We start from the raw sequence: 23324 nt of genomic DNA, 5'->3' as shown, positions 1-23324 counted from the left end.
CGGTAAAAGGTTCTTAGTATCTACCCTATCTAAACCCCTAATCATCTTATACACTTCTATCAGATCTCCCCTAAACCTTCTCTTCTCCAATGAGAACAGCCCCAAGTGCCTCAGCCTTTCCTCATAAGATTTTCCTACCATTCCAGGCAACATCCTGGTAAACCTCCTCTGCACTCGTTCTAAAGCTTCCACATCCTTCCTATAGTATGGCGACCAAAACTGCACACAATACTCCAGATGAGGCCTCACCAGAGTCTTATACAACTGCAACATGAAAGTACAATAGTTGAGTGGGGGAGGGGTTACTGAATATAAGTTTACCGTGGCTTCCTGCGTTGATCACGGGCAACTTTTGGTCACGACTGTACTGGGATTTTCCTTCCATCAGTTTCAATTCGTCACAGAATTCGATTCACTGACACTGCATCAAGTTCCTTTGGAAAGTTCATACGACACAATGACCCACCTTGCACACAACGTCAATAATCTTCAGCATTACAACCTCCAAGAGCACGTGGCATGGTTTGCATAAATAGGAGACAAAGAGCAATGATATGCAAGAGCTAATTGAATTCCAGTTTAGATGAGATTACATTCCCTGCTGTGTGGAAGCAGGCCTTTGGGCCCATTCAGTCCACACCTCCCAAGAGTAACCCACCCAAACTCATTTCCCTTGACAGATGCATCGAACACTACGGGAAATTTAGCATGACCAATTAACCTGACCTGTATATCTTTGTAGTGAGGGAGGAAACCGGAGTACCCAGAGCAAACCCATGCAGTCACAGGGAGAACGTGCAAAATCCACACAGTCAGTTGCCCAAGACTGTGAGGCAGCAATGCTAATCAATGAACCACTATGCCACCCGTGATGCACAGTGCAAAGTAGCAAGAATCCAGCATAATATTCAAAATGTCAGATATTCACATTCATTACCTTGGCCAGAATTACAGCCTTGCAAAGGGCGAGTCTGCCCCTGAATCCCCAGAATCCACGTGGACGCCTGTTCTATTGGTCCACCTGGAAGCCTGTGTTCAGCCTGTAAGAGCAATTGTGAGAAATCTCCACTTTCTGATCTAAAGCTACGACAGGATTTGTCTCATCCAGCTGAGAGGGCAGTGAGGTACACGTGCGACCTTTATATTTCTTGATGTAGATTCACATTGCCCTCGTTATGTTAGTGTTTAAAGACCTGGGCCAGAAACAGCCCAGTCAGGACGGAACATGAGGAGGCCATTGTTCACACCGCTCCTGCCCCGCCCAGCCATTCGATATCATCATGGCTGAGCCAGTATATTAATGCCTTTTTACAGCCTATCAACATCATCGTGTTTCCTACTGGCTAACAGATATAATAATCGACATCTACCTTCAATAGACATCGAAACTGTTCATTTGTGAGACAAAACAAGGCCGTTTCAAGACAGTTGGGTTTCTGCACCAATATCGCATGTTTTGCAGAGGAGCAGCCGAGTCTGGTCTGATCACGTATCAAACCATGAACTAAAACACGACTCTGGTGAGACGCAAGTCGATGATCTTGGAGTGTCAACTTCAGCAATCACAGGGAAATTCAATGGGCGTTCTCTTGCGCCACAGAGCCGCGTAAGCATGCCTTTTTTAAGCACACAGGGTTGCCTTTGCCTCGGGACTCCCATCTCACGTATGTCAGCCTTCGTCACACTTTCCAGTGCCAAGTGCTTATCCAAGTGTCCTCTGGCTATTCAAGTGTTTGGCTACATACTGCTGAAATATTCTACTGACGCGTAGCAATACTACACTTTCAGATAGTGAGTTCCAGACAAACACCACTGTCTGGGTGAAAATATTTATTCTAAATCTCCACTTAATCGCTTGTCTCTTGCTTTTAATCTATGCTGCTGCGTATTATTACTTACCAAAACATGCTTATTTCTGTCACACATATCTCTCTCCTCTTCATAATATGTGCACGTTAATCAGTTTCTCACACAGATTTCTCTGCACTTGGATAAACAACCCCAAGCTGGCTCGTCTACCTTCACATCGGGAATGGTCCAGCCCTTTGTCATTGTTATCATCTCCTCTGAACACCTTCTCCTGGAATCAGATGCTTCCTGCAGCCTTCAATGGAAAAACGTTCTCTGAAGAAAAGACAAAACTGGAAGATCAAGATATTTTTTGTTGATTCCATACAGAACGTCGGTGATCTCAGCTTTGTCACTGACTCTGTTTTTCTAACCCCATTGTGGAGTGATCAAATTCATAGGAGGAAATACAGTTATAGAACATAGAACATAGAACATAGAAAAATACAGCGCAGTACAGGCCCTTCGGCCCTCGATGTTGCGTCGACCAAATCCTACCTAACCTACACTAGCCCAATAACTTACATATGCCTATCCAATGCCTGCTTAAATGACCATAAAGAGGGAGAGTTCACCACTGCTACTGGCAGGGCATTCCATGAACTCACAACCCGCTGCGTAAAGAATCTAACCCTAACATCTGTCCTATACCTACCACCCCTTAATTTAAAGCTGTGTCCCCTAGTAACAGCTGACTCCATTAGCGGTAAAAGGTTCTCAGTGTCTACCCTATCTAAACCCCTAATCATCTTATACACCTCTATCAAATCTCCCCTAAACCTTCTTTTCTCCAATGAGAACAGCCCCAAGTGCCTCAGCCTTTCCTCATACGATCTTCCTACCATGCCAGGCAACATCCTGGTAAACCTCCTCTGCACTCGTTCCAATGCCTTCACATCCTTCCTATAGTATGGCAACCAAAACTGCACACAATACTCCAGATGAGGCCGCACCAGAGTCTTATACAACTGCAACATGACCTCAGGACTCCGGAACTCAATTCCTCTACCAATAAAGCCCAGTACAACATATGCCTTCCTCACAGCACTATTTAACTGGGTGGCAACTTTCAGAGATCTGTGTACATGGACACCAAGATCCCTCTGCTCATCCACACTACCAAGTAGCCTACCATTAGCCCAGTAATCCATCTTCTTGTTACTCCTACCAAAGTGAATGACTTCACACTTAGCTACATTGAATTCCATCTGCCACCTTTCTGCCCAGCTCTGCAACCTATCTATATCCCGCTGTAACCTGCCACATCCTTCTTCACTGTCCACAACTCCACCGACCTTTGTGTCATCCGCAAACTTGCTCACCCAGCTTTCAAGCCCCTGCTGTAGATCATTTATAAAGATGACAAACAGCAACTGTCCCAAAACAGATCCCTGTGGTACACCGCTAGTAACTGCACTCCAAGATGAAACTAGTCCATCAACTACTACCCTCTGTCTCCTTCCAGCCAGCCAATTCCTAATCCAAACCTCTAATGCACCGTCAATGCCATACCTCCGTAGTTTTTGCATTAGCCAACCATGGGGTACCTTATCGAACGCCTTGCTAAAATCCATATATACCACAGCTACTGCTTCACCCTCATCCACCTCCTTAATCACCTTCTCAAAGAACTCAGTAAGGTTTGTGAGGCACGACCTGCCCTTCACAAAACCATGCTGACTATCCTTGATCACATTATTCCTATCCAGATGTTCATAAATCTTATCCCTTACAATTCTCTCGAAGACTTTGCCCACAACAGGAGTGAGACTCACTGGCCTATAGTTACTCGGGCTGTCCCTACTCCCCTTCTTGAACAAGGGGACCACGTTTGCTATCCTCCAGTCTTCTGGTACTATTCCCGTTGACAATGACGACATAAAAATCCATGCCAATGGCTCTGCTATCTCCTCCCTAGCTTCCCAGGGGATCCTAGGGTAAATGCCATCAGGCCCAGGAGACTTATCTATTTTCGTCCTTTCCAGTACTCCCAAAACCTTCTCCCTACATACTTCAAGGCCATCCATTCTAATCACTTGTGACTCAATATTCACACCATCAACAGAGTCCCGTTCCTGAGTGAATACTGACGAAAAGTATTGATTTAGTGTCTCACCAATCTACTCCGCCTCCACGCACAACTTCCCACTAGTATCCTTGACTGGACCGATACCTACCCTAGTCATCCTTTTATTCCTGACATACCTATAGAAAGCCTTTGGGTTTTCCCTAATCCTACCAACTAAGGACTTTTCATGTCCCCTTCTCGCAGCTCTTAGCTCTCTCTTCAGATCATTCCTGGCTACCTTATAACTCTCAATCGCCCCAACTGAACCTTCACGCCTCATCCTTACATAGGCCGACCTCTTCCCTTTCACAAGGGATTCCAATTCCCTATTGAACCACGGCTCCCTCACAAGACCCTTTACTCCCTGCCTGACTGGTACATACTTATCAAGGACACTCAATAGGTGTTCCTTGAACAATCTCCACATATCATTAGTGTTCTTCTCCTGAAGCCAGTTTTTCCCATCCACGCATCCTATGTCATGCCTCACCGCATCATAATTTCCCTGCCCCCAGGTATAGCTCTTGCCCTGCAGTGCACACTTATCCCTCTCCATCACTGAAGTAAAAGTCACCGAGTTGTGGTTACTGTCCCCGAAGTGCTCACCTACCTCCAAGTCTAACACCTGGCCTGGTTCATTACCTAGAACCAAATCCAGTATAGCCTCACCTCTTGTTGGCCTGTCTAAATATTGTGTCAGGAAACCCTCCTGCACACATTGGACAAACACCAACCCATCTAACGAACTCGAGCTATAGCTTTCCCAATCAATATCTGGGAAGTTAAAGTCCCCCATAACAACCACCCTGCTACTTTCACTCTTCTCCTGAATCATCCTCGCAATACTATCTTCTACTTCTCTTGGACTATTGGGAGGCCTGTAGAAAACACCTAACAGGGTGACCTCACCTTTCCTATTTCTAACCTCAGCCCAAACTACCTCATATGGCAAATCTTCCTCCATCGTCCTTTCCACCGCTGTAATGCTATCCTTGACAAGCAATGCCACACCTCCCCCTCTTTTACCCCCATGTCTGACCCTACTAAAACATTTAAACCCTGGAACCTGCAACAGCCATTCCTGCCCCAGTTCTACCCACGTCTCGGTAATGGCCACAACATCGAAGTCCCAGGTACAAACCCACGCTGCAAGTTCACCTACCTTATTTCTTATCCAGTTGCCTGAATTGAATGAAGTGCTGATAAATCACTGAAAGGTGTGTCTGGATAGTTACACAGTGAGGAGAAATATGGTAACCCAGCAGGTCTTCTCGCTTAGACATTAGAAAGTTACAGCACAGTGCAGGCCCTTCTGTCCTCGATCTTGCACTGACCTGTGAAAGAAATGTGATGCCCATCTAACTTTCAAAGTTACATTATTATCCATACATATGTCCAATTCATATTGAAATACCCTTATATTCAGCGAATCTACGAGTGTTGCAGGCAGGCTGATTCACGCCCATACTACTCTCTGGGTAAAGAAATTAACACAGTTAACTGTCCTAAATCAGTCGGCATTCAATTTAATGCTATAGCTCCTCGTGTTGGCCTTCACTGTCTGAGGAAAGCGGCTCTCACTCCCCACTCTATCTCACTTTCTGATAATCATATAAATCTTGATTAAGTCACCTGTCCACCTTCTTCTCTCCGACGAAAACAACTTCAGTCTCCTCAGATTTTGCTCGTAAGAACTTCGATCCACACCACCACCATCCTATTAAACCTCCTTTGAACCCTTTCCAGAGCTTTCACATTTTTCCAAAATTCAGTAACCAGAGCTGCATGCAATACTTGGTGGTGCCCTACCAGGTGGTAAAGCCACAACTTCTGTGATTTTATGGAATGGTGCTGTATGGGCAGTTGTTGGGATGCAAGGAACACTGGACCAGAGGATCATGACAGAAAATGTCCTGTTTTGTGCTGGCAAGTGGTGGAGTTCAGTGGGATTGAATATTGGTGAAAGTGGAAAAGAATGTATACCTTCCACTGCTTCCTGTCACCAGTAAGCATGTCCAAGTTACAACTCATTCAGACATATTTCCTCATCTTTAAAAGGTATGCACACTTTCAGTTTGCCATGAGAAACGTTTTGTAAATTAATTCAGTGCTGACAGGATTACCGTTTAAAGCAAACGGTCATACCAGACAAAATGTGGTGCCACGTGAAGGAATATGTGTTCCATTCAGGAAAGATAAAATCTAATTGTTCATAGAAAATTGTGGTGAACTTTCTGCTGACTTTTTTTATGAGGTAAGAAGAAGTCTTCATGATGCTAATCCAAAACGATCAGATAAATATAGATTGGAAAAACAAAAGACCAAAGTTCTGTGAGACCACTGTGCCTGAAACCTGGGGATGAAGAAATATAAGGGATAGTAGCAATATTGATCATAAATTGGCTGCGTGAAATGTTACTGATGAAGTGTGCCTGCCTGAGCCTTCGATTTTCATGCTCCTCGGATGCAGCGTGACATGCTGTGCTTTTTGAGCACCACTCTCATGCTGACTCTGATCTCCAGCATCTGCAGTCCTCACTTTCACCTGCGGGAAAGCGATCAGAGTCATCATTAACAATTGTGTTTTGAACTGGAAGAATTTTTCAAGCGAAGTTTGATTGAGCGTTGGGATGTGGAAGTTCTGGTTAGATTAGTTTAGCTCAACAGCATTCTATGATTGATCAGTGCCCCCAGCGCGCCCATGAGTTTCTCTGATTGGTTGGAGGACCAGTGCCTCCAGCTTGGTCATGGTAGGACCGCCTCTTCTTCGCTATTGGACACTATACGTCAACAGTTGGTATGGGTCCTGCGGCTTGCATAGGATTAACATGGTTGGTGAGCATGCTTGCAGCGAGTGATCATTGGAACGAAATGTTGTCATCTCCAATCGATAGTCGGTGAGTGAGGGCTAAAGAGGAGGGAAGCACCAGGTGCTATAGCCCAGTTAGAGATTTCATGTTTGGTCATGATATGACTCTGGACCCAAACACAGTGTCTCTGGGCTCGCCAATTAAGCCAAAGAGAGTCTGAGTCTTCTTCCCAGAAACAGACCCCAGTCAGCCGCCGCTATTCCTGATTCAGTTTTATCTTGTTTTTTTAAATTTATCAGGTCACTGTTGGTTTATCTATCTTTAGTGTGAATAAAGCTGAAAATAAACGATATTGTGTGAAATCATTGTTTTGGTCCATGAGGATGTGGTGTTTTTGCGAGACGTTTGGCTGTGTATTAATGACTGGGATTGATGAGAAAGTGTACCCCATGAACATCTCTGTCCCTTACCTTGTTGTAAATGTTTCAGAGACGGAAATTATGGGCATACGTGTTTGTTTTTGGAAGAAAACCTGCTTTGAAAGGTAATGAAGATTGGACTGAAGCAGTGACAGTGATTATCTTTATTGCTTTTTCAATTCGTGAACATCACTGCTCTTAATCATGTTCGTGCTAACACCACCGCTCTTAAGCATTAGCCTACACGTTGGGCCAGTGGCGCAATGGATAACGTGCCTGACTACCGATCAGGCGATTGTAGGTTCGATTCCTGTCTGGCTCGAGCTCTACGTGTACCTTTATAATGCATTTAAAAACTGATTTCTCTGCAGCCGATAAACGGTATGAGTTCTTAATCTGCTGGAATGAGGATGCCTTCATTAAATGTCCACGAGAACATAAGAGTCAATGTTCCAGCGTCATCACAGGAGGGAAGCCGAATTGTCGCACACGTTGGTCATGGGTACCTTTTCACTTTACAAATCCGCCAATTGCATCACTGTTGTTCGCGGGAATTCTCGGCTTTGAGCATTGTTTTGAAACTCTTTGGCCAATGGAATCAGAGAAGAATGAAGAGTTAAATGTCCAACTAATCGTTATAGAGAGTGAGTTCCAGCGTCTACCACCTGCAGACTGATAAAGTTTTGCTACAAATCTATTCAAAGCTTTCTGCATCTTGTCTGAAATCTACAAACCCTGGTGATCGATCAAGAGCAAATATTTCCTTCAATCTGTAATTCCATGCTCCTCATTATTTCTGACACGTCAATCATGTCTCCTCACAATCAGCTCTGCGCTGAGAAAAATAACTCCCGTTTTGCCGAGGCCAGACCACTCAAAACATTCTTATGCAGGAAATTCAGAGCGTAACGTCGCTGTTTGTTTTGGTGAGTGTATAGTAAGATTTACTTAGAATACTTCAGCTAGGTTGACTTACAGTTTTTAAAACAGAGGGAAAATTATTCACAAAACTGAGTAATGAATCACAATGAACATAATATAGAATACCGACAGAAATTAGCTATCTCAAGTAGACTTAATTATGCTTTGCAAAAAAAACACAAGTCTGATCATTAAGCCCCATAAACACAGAATACAAATGAAACTGGTTTACAGGTCGAAATAAGAGGGGCAGTAGAAGAGAAACATGCACATCACTGGCATCGATAGGCACATTGAAAACCTTCGTGTAATTAGGTGCGTCTGATACTTTGGCAATGGTGAACAAAATATTTAGGCTGTCAAATACCTTTTGAAATTCTTGTGCTCGCTGAAATTTCTTGCCTGTTTTTAGCAATTCGGTGAGTGAAGCAGTCCCACTTCGAACAGTTAGCACAAACTTTCAGTAAAAGTCACTCAATCCAGTAAACCGTCATATTGCTCTTTTCGTCAACAATGTATACAAATCCCCCATAACTTTCGTTTACGCATCCCGAGGGGCTATTTGTCCGTGTTCACCGACATAGCCCACGATGGTGACTTTGGCTTTGGTAGATTCACATTCAGCTAGGTTTCCAAACCAGTTTGACTTCCGAATTCGATCAAACAAGTCCGATAAATGCTGTAAATATTCAATCCATGAGAGACTGAATGTCACCAGGCGCAACACACACCAAATAGTTGTCAATCTGGCAATTACCTTGTCCGTTAACCTCTGAAATATGAGTGAAGTGTTTTCCGTACAAACGGCATGACGTTAAATTTCTGCAGTCCTGTTGGCGTTACAAAATTGCCTTTGATCTTTCCGACAAAGTTGACTGCCAGTAACATTTGAGGAATTCCAACTTGGAAACGTAAATTGCTCTTCCAATCTCTTCCACACAGTCCTCCAACTGCAGGTGCGTATATGCACCAGTTTTTCTAACAACATCGACTTTGTGATAGTTCACACATAACTTTTGGATCTTACCTGGCTTTGGCACCATGATGATGGGTGAACTCTATTCATTGAAACTCACTTCGGTTATGCCATCTTGGGGAATACCTGACATCTCCTTATGAACTTGTACCAACTTTATAGGGTTATGCCTGTAAGGATGTTACAAAATCAGAACAGCATCTCCTATATTTACATCATCTACAATTAGGTTATTAATTCCCAGTTTATTTCAGCAGATCTCCCCATGCAAGAGTAATAACTTCTACGATTTTCGTCTGGAAGAGAACTGAATAACTTTACCAATATTGGACAACTATTGCATTGTCTAATTTTATTTCAGGAACGTCCAATGCAGAATCCCTGAAATTGGTTCTTCCCAGTGTGTTGTAGTCAACAACACATTCTCCCATTGCGTTCGTTCTCTCCCAAAATACCATTAGTGCATATTCCCATCACTCATTCTGTGAGATTCCTTCATGCCAGGAGTTCCTATCAAGTAGCTAACCACACTCAATTTCCTCTCAATTTGATAAGGTCTTCTAAACCTTGCTTTAAAGTTTCAATGATTTATGAAATTTAAATAAATACATTGTTCCCAGTGGCAAAATTCAGATTTTTTTGTTTCTCATACACTTCCTGCTTCACCATTTGCTGCGATACTTTTAAGTGCTGTCTCGACAACTCCCCAACATTATTTAGTCCAACTCTAAAATTTGACACATCGTCCAAATGCGTGGTCTCTGTAATCTGACTTATTAATTTTTCCTTATTAATTTTTAATGGAGCTCTTTCTTTATGTCCAAAATTGGTCTCAGACAGTCTTAGTTTTGTGGATTCTTTCGATATATCTCAGATCGCAAACAGCACTGATGCAACTCCCTTATGGAAATAATCTGGCTACTCCGAGCCATAAAACCTCAACATAGTCTTTAATGATTGACGTCGCCTTTCCAGTGCACCCTGTGATTCTGGATGGTAAACAGTAGACGATTCGTTTTAATCCTCAGCTATCTATATACTCCCTGGAAAGTTTGGATGTGAAGTTTGACCCTTGATCTAATTGTATCTCTGATGGTAGTCTTTATCTAGTTTTTTTAAAAAACATCGCAATTCTTCCTCAATCCTTTTAGCTGTCATCTTGCACAATTGAACAGCATTTGGAAATCTCGTCAATACATCCATTTATGCTAATTAATACTTATTCCCATATTTTATTGGATGTAGGGAACCTATACAATGCATCAAGACAATTAAGACAGATTCCTTGAACGCTGCAGCAGGTATTAAAGGTGCAGACTTTATTATTTCCCATGGTTTTCCGTTTAGTTGAAATATATGACACTTCTGGCAAAATTCAACTACATGCGTCTGCAATCCAGGCCAGTAAAAATATCTTTGTATTTTAGCCCCCGTTTTGCTCACGCCTAAGTGACATCCAATTTGAGGCACAGGCGGCACTCGCAGCACCACTTTTCTGTACCCTACTGGGAAAAAAAACATTCTGCCAATTTCTCACATGCTTGAATATATGTTGGTCTCCATGTCCTCCTTAACATATCATTTGCTAAGTAATAACACACAGGGATGCATTCACTCTCCTTCCGAATATATGTCTTCTGATCCAAGTGCTTTAATTTTTCATCTTTCTGCTGTAACTCAGGAGCATAGCTGAGCTGAATATATTTGCATTTTTAACGTTTGTCCCCTGCTGTGTCCCACTTACTTGACAATTTAAAAAATGTAATCTTGATGCATTGTGTAGGTTCCCTACATCCAATAAAAGATGGGTATACGTATTAATTAACATAAATGAATGTAAACATATTTCAGCCTCCTAATCCGTGCCTTTTGATTTCTCCTGCTTTCCATTGGGACTCTGTGATCGCATAAAGACACAATCTGGGAAAATTCCTTTATCAGCGTCCTGCATTGCCACTGTTGCCTGCAGCTCGACTGACTTTTCAACTGGAGTATGCAGCAGGCTTACCGGTGATTGAGGTATATCTTTTGCAAGCACAAATTGTATTCTTGAAGCTGAGAGTTTGTCCAGAATTCCCACCACAAACTCCCCACTCTTTTCTGCCCACTCTAGCCTCACTGTACATAACTGAGCAATGTTTCGTCCCACCATGAATTCCCGTGCACATAGTTCTTCAGGAGTACATATTTCCCTCCTTCTCCATCACAGACTGAGACGATCCTGTGTCCCTTAATATTGTTACCTCCCTATCTGCTACTCCTGGCCAAGGTAAATAAACTTGAACTTTGCAGGTATATTTTTCAAGCAGACATGGCACTTCCCCCTTACCAACGTCTGATCGGTTTGTGCACTCTGATGCAGCGTTCCAGCCTCCACTGTGCTTTCTATTCCCATACCAACAAACATCCAGGCTTGTTTTGTTTTCCTGCAGTTGATTTTGCAGTGCTTTCCATAGTTCTCCAATACTGATTTCATGTGGCCTTTATTGGAATGAAAACCTCAGATCTTGTTCCTTTCAAGGTTTTCCTATATATCCTGTGATAAGTTATCCTCATGATCTTCACAGAGATTTAACTTTCCCTTTCCACGTGAGGATTTCTCTTTGACCAATTTCTATCCCTCAGTCTTAAAATGATTCTGGAAGCCCATCCTTTTTTTATGGACCAGTTCATTGCAATCAACCATTTCAGCTGCTAACCTTGTCGTTTTAACAATATGCTCTTCCAGTGTAATCTTATCTTCAGCATTTATCTCCAGCGTTTTAATGTGAATTCCTTTAATAATTGCCAATTTCTGAAGTTCAAAATCTGTCTCCCTTTCTCTCTGCTCTGCTGCTCTCTCTTCTTCGAATCGTACCTGAAACTGCTTGAAATCTGGTCTCTTTTCCTTATCTCTCGCGTCTAACTCAATCTGCTTCATATTCAAGTAACGTTTAAACAACTCTGCAGATTCTCATGAATATTCTAGCTGGGTTAACTGCTGAGCTACTGCTGGGAATGACCTCTCCTTTCCTCACAGAAAGAGGCAAATACAACCCCAGCACTTCTGCTTATTCCAGAATCCTAGTCTGGATCAGTTTTTTGTAAAACTGTCAACGTTACACCGTCCATAGCCAAACAACTCTTTGTATCTAAATGAGACATTGTTTTCCCAAGAACTGTCTACGACAATCCAAATCAACACCCGAAATAAAGACGCAAACACATATTGGTTGCTCTTTTAATCCATCAACTATCTTTCAATTTGTTATTGTCTAGGCTAAACCATCCAAAACGTTATTAAGCAGACAATCCAGATCGTAACATTGTATTCTTTATCGTTAAGTGGACAGTGAAAATTACCCAATTAGCGAATTACAAAAAATATTCACAAAATGACGGATTGAAAAATAAAAAAAACAGAATATCGAATACCCACAGAACTTAGTCTATCCAAAGTAGACGGAATTATGCTGTTCTGTAAGTAGACAACATTCCTAAAAAAAGCAAGCACCTTAAACACAGTAAAAATGAAACAGAAGCTTACGGGTAAAAAATAGAATGGAAGAAGGAGAGAAGTTATTAATTAGTGCACCACTGCTGCAGGATCTAAAAACCGGAATTCAGCATTCCGGAATGACCACTCTTTTACCATTATACAGTTCATTTCTAAAACATAGAGTCTTTGGCCTAAATCCTCAGCTGTTGATGGGGAAAGGAAAGGCCTCACAGCGAAGAATTACGTCACTGTTACACTTCATCTGATTCGGAGCCTGAACTGATTGACAATGCCTTTGATTTAAAAAAATATCAAGACGCATTATCCTTGAGCAAAAGTACAACTCGTTTATTTTTTTAAAAGAGAACATGTTTGCGACAACGCAATCCGTCCAAACAATCTTCATAAGTGAAATTCTTCGAACAGACAATATCCTGGTAAGTCTGGTATGCACAGTTTCCAGTGCTGTCACATCCCTGCTATAATGATAATTGCAGAAAGACACTCAATACTCCATCGAGAGCCGATTGAGCAAATGAAATTAACAACTTAGAAAGCCACAGAAACTGCACTTTTCCAATGATGTGACTTTTACACAATACTGCGCCATGGAGAAAGTGAGAACTGCAGATGCCAGAACTCAGCGTCGATAGTGTGGCGATGGAAAACACAGTTGCTCAGGCAGCATGTGAGGAGTGGGAGAATTAATTTTTTGGACATAAACACCTCATCAGGAATGAGGTTTGTGGCCGTGGGGACTGAGAGATAAATGGGTGGTTTGGGAATTTGGGGGCGTGATAGCTGAGAATGTGATGAGCAGATAAAGGTGGAAAATACGATACAAGTTCTGCCAGGAGGTGGAGCGGGTAGGTTGGAAAGCTGATGTGCAGGACATAAGGGCAATGCTGAGTTGGAGTCATGAAACTAGAATAATGTGAGCGAAGGGTGAATGAGGAAACTGATGATCCCATGTGGTATCAATGTCCCAAGCGGAAGATGAGGCCTTCTTCTTTCAGGCGTCAGGGGTTTAGAGAATGTCAACGAAGGAGGCACAGGACCTGCATGTGCTTGGCAGATTGGGAGGTTTAGAGTGATTTACATTAGTGATGAGCTTCCAACTGCATATCCAAACTATCATTACGAACATGTTGTCACATGTCAGGAACAGTATCTGACACTACCCCCATCTAAGTAGAATGCGAAGATTGCAGATGCGAGAGATTGTAGTCAGGAAGGATAGCGCTAGAAAGCACAGTGGTTAGGCAACATCTAAGGACTAGGAATGTCAATGTTTTGAACATACCTGGCGAAGAACTTATGCTCGAAAATCGATTTTCCTACTCCGTGGATGCTGCCTTACCAGGTATACATTTCCAGATCCACGCTTTTAACTCGACACCACCACCACTCAACTGCTTTAGAAAATTAAGATGCACCTGTCACCACTCAGTTGGTTCTTCTGCCACATGCGAGAAAAACTGCAGAGGCTGATTATCTGAGGGAAAAAAATGTTGTAGAATTCAGCATTCTCTCAGTGCAACTGAATGTTTGAATATAAAGTTGGTAAAGGAAAAGAAAAATCTGCAGTTTAATAACTGCTACATTCTGTTTCTCAAAGGCAAAACGAGTTTCATGAACCGGAATGTTTCGATCAGGCAATGCATGCTCACATTGTCAGGTTCTGATAGGAATGGTGGAATATATATTGGCTTCTCCACTGCTGAACAGATGAAAAATATTAATTTGACTTCTGAAACAGTTGATGCTCCTGCAGAACAGTCAATGTGACTCATATCCCAGCACAGCCATTTCGGTGTGTATTTCATAGACCTGCAATATCACATTTAATTTAAAAGATCTTTATTGATTGTTCCTTATAATTATGGCATTCTCCATTTTAGAGTTCATGGGACAGTATTTTACCCATTCATTATTCATTGGTACATCACTCAATTTTAGTACCCCTAATGTTCCATTCACGACTTATCTACCAAACTGCTTTCATGAAGAAAATGCTTATTTTTAAAACCAAAGACTGAGGTTAACCAATGCCTGTTGGAAATCAAACATCATTCTGTCAATCTCTATCCGTTGTTTAGTGTGTCTCAGTGCCTGTCACCTAAAACCTGTGCCCTCTAGTTTTGAACTTCAACATATTGCGCAAATGATTTAGGCCAGTTGTCGATCCATGCCCCTTATGATTTCATAAACGATGAGAACGTGACCCTCTGCCTGGAACACTCCAGCGAAAAAGCCCCTACTGACCCCATCTCCATGCTTATCTCAAGCCCTCGGCTCCCCGCAACATCTTTGTAAATCATCTGTGCACAGTTTCAATTTTCACAAAATCCTTCCTTTAGAAGTTGACCATAATTGTAACCAATATTCTAAATGTGATCTCACCAATGCTCCATATTGCCACAACATGACCTTCCAACTTGGATAATCGACTTTCTAATAACGAAAAGCGTGCTAAGTATTTTCTTCCCCACATTGTCGCCTTGTGGCAAAAATTTATCTGCTTTTATAAATTTTGCTTGACTGATAAAGTTGTGATTGTCACTGTGTTCTGCTGCCTTCACGGATATGTGGACCAACATGCAAAGTCTCTCTGTTCCTGTGGGTTTCCTCGTGTCCTGTCAATCATTGAGTAATCCGTTGACGTGTTAATTCCAATGTGCATCACCTCATGTTTTTCATGGTTAGTTTCAACGTCGCCTCTCTGAATTTGGCATTTGATAAATCCATTTCTGAGCTTCTCCATCCTAAAAGGATCTTCCTCACTATTAACCACTTTGCTAATATTCGTATCATCGACAACTCTGCTTATCATTTCCTCCTAACTTGTTCTACATTCTTTACACGCATTCACAAACGACATGGACCTAGCATTCATCCTTCTGTTACACCATTGAATACCAGTTTCCGTCACAAGAAACAGCCTTCTATCACCATCCTGTGTCTCTTACCACCACCAATTTAAATTTGTATCCAACTGCCAGGGAACCTAAAATCCCTTTTCACTTGTATCCTCTTACCAATCTTCAGAGTGGTATCGTGTTGAAGGCTATGTTGGAATCCACACAAATAACATCAACTTCACTACCCTCGTTAAAAAAACCTGATCACTTGTCAATAAAATGCATTTAATCCAATCTGTTAGGTATGACATTCTGTAACAAAACCGTGATGACTCTCCCTGATGAAACCTTGCCTGGACAAGTGGCAGTTAACTCCCTCCTTCAAGGTTTGCTCCAAAATGTTCCCTTCCACTCGTATGAGACTCCCTGCTGTGTGATTCTCCCAATCTTGCATTAGTCCAGTCCACTACAAACCCTAGGATAAAAGTAAACCATTGCTCAGAACACCTGCAATTTCCTCCCTTTGCACAGAGAGGAACATAAGATACAAGTTCGTTCTGAATTGGGAATATGCCCACTTCAATCCGCAAAACCACGAACACTTCCTCAGTTCCTATGTCAAACTGCTTAAGAACTTTTCCATCCCTCCTCCTGCATTCTGCCTCTATATCTTACCACAAGAGGACTGTTTATCGCTGAACAAGTAAAGTGATCCAGTCAGTTAGTCCATTTGCTGACACAACTGTACTGTCACTCTGGAGGGAGATCGTTCAGATGTTTTAACTTGAAAATGCTGTATTAAGCATTTGTGGTTATGAAATATTTTGCTTTGATAGCCACAGGCTATTACAGTGAGAAATAGTTTGAATTTTCTCCAACTGAAAAACATTGACTTAATTCCAACTCCTGTGGCGATTCCTATCTGTTCACATCTGACATGACGGAGATGTTGCTCTCTTGTTGTTTATCATATCCAGAACAGAGCTGCGGCACAAATCCCAAACACATGTTTTCAATTTTCATTGACCTAAGAAGTCGATGCCAGTGGCAAACATTGCAATGGGATGCATCAACAAGAGAAACTTTCAGGATGAAAACAGTTCTGTCTTATGTGCAGGGGGTCATTACAGAAGCACAGTATCACGCTTCCTCGGGGCAATATGAAAAGATGCTGAAAAGAGAAATCGGAGTTAACATTTTGGTCCATAGACCCCGTCCTTGGCACTGATGGTTTCCAGGAAAACTTCGGTCTATATGCAGAAGATATGTGGGGGCGCAGTAATTAGAAGGAAACGAGATGTCGGGATAGAGCCGAAAGAGACAGATGAGCAGTTGGGCATAGTAATTGATAATGATTTGTTTGGAGCATTAACAACTGCTCACAGAGACTGTTTATGACTAAACAAAAGTAGTGCGTGACTCGGCCTGGTGAGTGTGTCGGGGGCCAACATATGGGAAATTTCAGGCCTCTAAAATGATTGAAATTGATCTGGTGGGTCGTGGGGTCCTCAAGCAGAAAATGGTCTGGTGCTTATTAAGCATGCGCTAAGCAATGGTGCAACACTGCAGTGAGACTGAGATAGAGACGTTCGCTAGGAAACATGGTTCTGTGCTAAATGATCAGTGAACTGAAAGATCAGGGACAGTTTTGGCGATAGAACTTGGCATTCTGTCAACTGTAATTCAGTCCACACTTCGTTTCCCAAGGTAGTGGCGACAACAATATGAGCTGTAGAGTAGATTGTGCGAAGTGTGTGGAAAGTATTGCTTCACCTGGAAGGTGTATTTGAGCACTTGTATACTAAGCATGGAGGTCAGAAATGGACAAGTGAGGAGAAGCAAGAAGCAAGGATACCATAGAAGATATTATTATAAATGGTTTTTAATCAATGTGAAAGAATGCGACCATAAAGGTACTATACCTGAATTCTCGTACTTTCCAGAAGAATGTTGGATGTATAACGGCATAAATCATGAATACGATTTAATATACGTTGCAGAGACATGGAGACAGCATAGTCAAGACTGGGAGGTATATATTCACTGGTATGAGGCAGTTTGGAAGGACAGAAAGGATGTTAAGGAAGGTGGTGTAACTCAAACATTGAAGGACAACCTCAGACTGATGCAAAGAGATGAGATAGTTTCTATGGAGAATGAGTTTGAATCTATTTGGGAGAAAATTAGAAGCTCTAAGAAGAAAATGTCACTGATTGTCGGAGTCTATCCGTCTCCAAATTTTAAGATGACATTGAGGAGGGCAGTAAACAAAGACATAAACAACAAATGAAAAAATGGTATGGCAATTATCATGCGGGAATTTAATCAACATGTCGATCGGTCGAAGCAGCCCAATCAGGGGAGCCTTGACGGGGATAGTGTTGAGTGTATCTGCGATAGATTCCTTAAATAATGTGTAATGGAACAGGCCAACAAGGGGGGAGGTTAAATTAGATTTAGTGCTGGGTAATGAATGCGGCAAGATGTTAGATTTAGCGATAGGTGAGCACTTTGGTGATAGTTACCAAAATTCAGTTATGTTTACCTTAGATTTTCATAGGGATAGGTATACACCGGAGTGCAAGCGCTATTGCTGAGCGAAAGAAAATTGCAATACGATTAGATAAGATGACGCATTCAGAGGTTGGCAAAGAAACGGCACGGAATGGGCAGAATAGAAATGTGGAGATTATTCATGGAGCAGGTTCTGTGTGACTTTGATAAGTATGTACCTGTCAGAGAGGGAGGAAATTGTCAAGTGCAGGAGTCATGATTACTGAGGAAGGTGAATCGCTTGTTGAGATGAAGAAGGTTTGTGTTCCCATGAGACGTGAATGCTCAGTTAAGGAGATTGAGAGTTACAAGTTAAACAGGAAAGACCTGAAGAGAAAGTGAAGAAGAGCCAGGAGGGAACTGAGAATTTGTTGACAGATAGGATAAGGCAAAATCCGAAAGCTTTCCATCGGTATGTGAGGGCTAAAAGAATGAATAGAACAAAATATGGCCAATGAAGGACAGTCGTGATAAGTAGTGCGTGGAGTCGGAAGTGATGGGGGAAGCGCAAAAGCAATGTCTTTAGTCAGGATTCGCACCGGGAAAACAAAATGTTGTCTAGGACAATACTGAGAAACTGGCTACTAGACGAGATAGGATTGAAGTTCCCAAAGACAAGGCGTCATAAGCTCTGAAAATGTGAACATATCTAAATTCCCCTGGGCCGGATGGTATTTATCCTAGGATTTTCGGGGAAGCTAAGAATCAGATTTCTCAGCCTTCCACTTTGATATTAATGTTGTTATTGTCCAAAGTTAGAGTACCAGAACACTACATGATAGTAAAAGTTCCTCTCTCATTCAAAAAAGGGTGTAAAGAAAACCCTGGAAATTATAGACCAATGACCCTTCCGTCGGTTGTGGGTAAAGTGTTGGAAAAGTTCCATGAAATAAGATTTGTAATCATCTCGATTGGAATAAATTTATGAAGGAAAGTCAAGCCGGTTTTGTGAATGGGTGGACGACACTCACAAACATGATCGAGCTTTTGAATTCGTCATTAAACTGGATGTCAGTTTGCTCACTGAATTGGAAGGTTCATTTCCAGACGTTTCATCGCCCTACTTGGTAACAATTTCAGTGGTTCTCCAGGCGAAACACTGTTCATGATTCCTGCTTTCTCTTGATATGTGTGTGTTTGTTTGGGTTGGTGATGTCATTTCCGATGATGATGTCATTTCCAGTTCGTTTTTTTCTCAAGGGGTCGTCGATGGCGTCGAACTCGAAGGGTTTGTTGATGGAGTTCTGGTTGGAATGCCATGCTTCGATTAAATCTCCTGCATGTAGGTGTTTGGCTTGTCCTCGGATGGATGTGTTGCCTCAGGTGAATGTAGTGTTTATTGAATGCAATATTTGTCAAGTTCTTGCATGGCATTTTGGAAATGACATCAGTTTTTGCATATGGACAAATAGGCAGAAAACGAGCCACCAGGATACATAAACATCAACTAGCCACAATACGACGTGACCCTCTCTCACTGGTATCCTTACATACAGATCAGGAAAGGCTCCACTTTGACTTGGACAACGCATCCTTCTGAACACAAGTGAAACAGAGACACACACGATAATTCCGAAAAGCATGGCATTCCAACTGGAAATCCATCAAAATCACATCGAGATAAACTTCATCTGCAACGAGCTGAACAACAGAACAGGAAATGATATCACTACAGGAAATGACATCACCAACCCAAAGAACCGCAAGCATATAAATAGAAATCAGGAATCATGAAAACTCCGTCACCCGTAGGCACACTGAATATATTACCTAGGAGGGTAATGAAAGTCTGGAAATGAGCCTTCCAGCTCAGTGAGAAAATCTTCATCTGGGAAGCTAAAACTGAGCTACAACTCTTGTCAAAACTTGCCAGGTGACTGAACAGATGTATGAGGATAAAGCCGTTCATGTTATGCCCGTTTGGATTTCAGTTAGCCGTTTGATAAATTTCGCAACGGCAGGTGAACCACAAAATACTGAAGCATGGGCTTGAGGTGGATGTCGTGCTTTGTATCAGAAATTAGCCAGCTGAAAGAAGACAGAGGGTGTTATTGATAGGAAAACTTCATCCTGGACTTCTGTTGATAGTGGTGTACTGCAACAATCTGTTTTGGGTTCACTGCCTTTTGTCATTTTTTTTTGTAAACGAGCTGGATGGGGGCGGAGAAGGATGGGTTAGTAAATTTGCGGATGACACGAAGTTTGGTAAAGTTGTACATAGTGCTGAAAGATATTGTAGGTAACATAGGGACACAGGTATGCAGCAGAGCTGGGCTGAGTGTTGGCAAATGGAATTTAATGCAGAAAAGTGTGAGAAAGAACATGGCATTAAAAATATCACAGAATATAAAGATCGATAGCAGAAGTTTCTATTAAAATATAAAATGAAAAAGAGAGACAAAAGTAAACGTTGACCCTCTCGTGGATAAGAAGTGGCATTTACTTATGGTATATGTGGAAATAGCCGTGACATTGAACAGGCATTTGCGTCGGTCTTCACAGTGGAGGATATTAATAACATGCCAGTAATTGACAAAGAGATGACATTTGGTGATGACCTGGGAACAGTCATTATAACAAAAGAACTAGTGTTGGATTGTTGAAGCTAATATTGCGAAGGATGGTTACGTCTCCAGGACTTGATGGAATGCATCGCAGGGTACTAAACACAATGGCATGTGCTTGCGTTAATTTTCCAAAATTCGTTGGTCTCTGGGGCAGCCCCAGCAGATTGGAAAACGCAAAGATGGCGTCACTGTTTAAAAAGTGAGGCAGACAAAGTATGAGGAATTAGATCAGATTACTTACAGTATCGAAGCAGGCCCTTCGGACCAGCAAGTCCACACCGACCACCAAAGTGCAACCCACCCAGACCCATTCTCCAACATTATAGACCAGTTTGTTTAACCTGTGTAGTGCATAAATTTCTTGAGTCTATTATCGAGGAAGAAATAGCGGGGCTTCTCGGTAGAAATTTGACAGATGCAGCCTGGGTTAATGAAGAGCAGGTCATTCCTTCAAAATCTTTTCGAATTCTATGATGGCATTACGATCATGGTGTATAACGGGACCCAGTGAATTGATGTACTTGGATTTTCAAAATGGCCTCGACAAGGTGCTGCTCAGGAGCTGACAGCGAACGGATGCTGTTTAGGGTAAAGTATGAGCATGGGTTGAGGATTGTTTCCCAACAGGAAGTGCAGAGCATGGATAATTGAGTTCTATATTATTAACCATCAACGATGTTCCTCAAGGATTGGTACTGGGACCGCAATTACTTGCAGTTTATATGGATGATTGGAAGTTTGGAGCCATGCATATCGTGTCAAGGTGTGCAGTTGACGCAAAGGTGAGTAGCAGAGCAAAGTGTGCGGAGGACTGTGAAAATCTGCAAAGGAACATTGAAATGTTAGTTAACAGGCAATATTCTGGCAGAGGGAATTCCGGATTTGAAGGTGTTAGCTGACGATAGGAGACTATATGGAATAAGCTTATTTCGAAAATTCAGAAGAATGAGGCCGGATCTCATGGAAACATATAAGATTAGGAAATTATTTCGTTGATCACTTGGAGTACCAGAATGCTTAAAGCGCCAGACCAATATCTGAAAAATAATGGGATGAGAATGGATCGTTGCTTCATGATGGACATTTGCAAGATGGTTCCAAAGTCCTTCTTTGGTGCAGTGAAAGTCACAATGTCTTTGAGAAGCTAACTTTAGCAGCCATATATCATTGTGGCCACAAGAGCAGGTCACAGTCAGAGATTTTCTTGACTCCTAAAGCGTGGATAACACAGAGCCTGCGATTACACGCCACCGATGATTTGTCACTGGCAGTCTCCATTAACCGCTATTCACTCTCAGAGCGAGATCGTTGTTCACCTCATTGACCATAAGTTCTACTCTTTCTTTTCTTGTTTCCCTACCAACTGTTTACTACTTTACAATACAGAATGAAACATGATGGTATAGTTCCTTTTCGCCTGGATGATTGCAGTTTGAAAGAAACAATGTACAGGAGAAGCACATTAGTCAGCATCTGAGCAGCAAGAGATATTTAAATCCCAACCTTCTTAAGGATTCCTTACTGCAGTTGTAACAATGTTGAAAAGCTCAACACCGCCCAGAACAGAGCAGCTGAATTGAGCAGCAAAGCATAACTAATAAAACACCGACAAACATCCATTCCCACCATAACCAAACGCTCAGGCATGCAGTCTGCACCATCCACTAGATGCACTGCAGATATCCACCAAGGTTCCAACACCAGTACATTACACATTCACAACTGCTTCCATCTAAAAGGAAAAGGGCACTAGACAGATAGGAAAGACCTACAACCCACTTACCATCCTGCTCGGGAAATATATTGCCATTACGCCAGAATCACTGGGTCAAAATTGTGGGTTTCACTTACCTATAATTTGGATCGACCGACAGCACACAGAAACGATGGTTCAAGATGGAAGCTCATCATCACCTTATCCAGTCAAATTAGGAATGAACAATAAATGCTAACCTGTTCTGGAATACCCACATCAGACGAAGAATGAAAATCTTTTGCTTTGGCATTCTGAGGATTCTCTCTTACTGAGTTATTTCTAGATTTATTTGAGTGGTATCAAAGATGAGGATTTGCTGTTGGGAAACTGAAACGAAGCATTACATCAGAATTTAAAGGAGTTGCTTTGTTCCATGAACCTTACCGGCCTTTGAAAATGAAAGCAGAAAGCTATATTCCCAGTGGAGTGAAAGTATTCACTATCTGAAATATCGAGACACAATTGGAGGGACGCTGGAGAGAAACTGCTGAAATGTGATGACGATACAATTACTTGTCTTCCCTGAAAATTCATCAGGGCAACCACACCGGGGGAAAGCCATTCAACTGTTCTGATTGTGGAAAGGGAATTGCTCAGTTCTCTAACTTGCTGACTCACCAGTGGGTTCACACGGACAAGAAACCATTTAATGATCCAGAGTGTGGAAAAGCCATTAAAAGGTCTCAGGAACTGCTGTACCATCAACGTGTTCACGCTGACGAGAAACCATTCAAGTGCTCTCACAGAGGGAATGGGTTCAGGCCGTCATTCGATTTCACTTTGCATCTGCGAAGAGAGAGGCCGTTCGCCTGTTCTAAGAATGGGAAAGGTTTCTTTCAGTCATTCAGTCTGCTGAGGCACCAGTGAGTTCACAGAGAGGAGAGACCATTCGTCTGCTATGATTTTAAATTATTAATTGATTCCGGCAATCTGCTGATATACAAGCGAGTTCATACTGGAAAGAGACCATTCACCTGAATGTATACGATTTGCCTTTGAATGGAAAAGTGAATCAGAATTGACTTTCTCGGTGTACTGGTACACTAAAGAAGGCATTTGCTAAATTC

At 42.1% G+C, this 23324-nt stretch overlaps 1 protein-coding gene and 1 non-coding gene across 2 annotated transcripts; both read left to right on the top strand.

Moving 5' to 3' along the window:
• Window positions 1–913: 913 nt before the first annotated feature.
• Window positions 914–23124, top strand: LOC132812005 (zinc finger protein 7-like). The gene is made up of 3 exons (XM_060822876.1): window positions 914–1042; window positions 1463–1606; window positions 22795–23124. Exons 1-3 carry the CDS (start codon window positions 914–916, stop codon window positions 23122–23124), a joined length of 603 nt encoding a protein of 200 aa, XP_060678859.1.
• Window positions 7395–7467, top strand: trnag-acc (transfer RNA glycine (anticodon ACC)). The gene has a single exon. It is a non-coding gene; the product is annotated as a tRNA-Gly (tRNA).
• Window positions 23125–23324: the final 200 nt, after the last annotated feature.

This window comes from Hemiscyllium ocellatum, unplaced genomic scaffold (assembly GCF_020745735.1).
Source record: "Hemiscyllium ocellatum isolate sHemOce1 unplaced genomic scaffold, sHemOce1.pat.X.cur. scaffold_251_pat_ctg1, whole genome shotgun sequence".
NCBI classification, from domain to species: Eukaryota; Metazoa; Chordata; class Chondrichthyes; order Orectolobiformes; family Hemiscylliidae; genus Hemiscyllium; species Hemiscyllium ocellatum.
Note: the sequence above shows the minus strand (reverse complement) of the source record. Positions and strands in the feature narration are given on the sequence as shown.

Coding starts and splice junctions, on each gene's coding strand:
- LOC132812005 (XM_060822876.1), top strand. CDS start 914: ATGTCAGATATTCACATTCATTACCTTGGCCAGAATTACAGCCTTGCA. Junction 1,043..1,462: donor TGGAAGCCTGTGTTCAGCCT/GTAAGAGCAATT, acceptor CATGTTTTGCAG/AGGAGCAGCCGAGTCTGGTC. Junction 1,607..22,794: donor CTCTTGCGCCACAGAGCCGC/GTAAGCATGCCT, acceptor AAAATTCATCAG/GGCAACCACACCGGGGGAAA.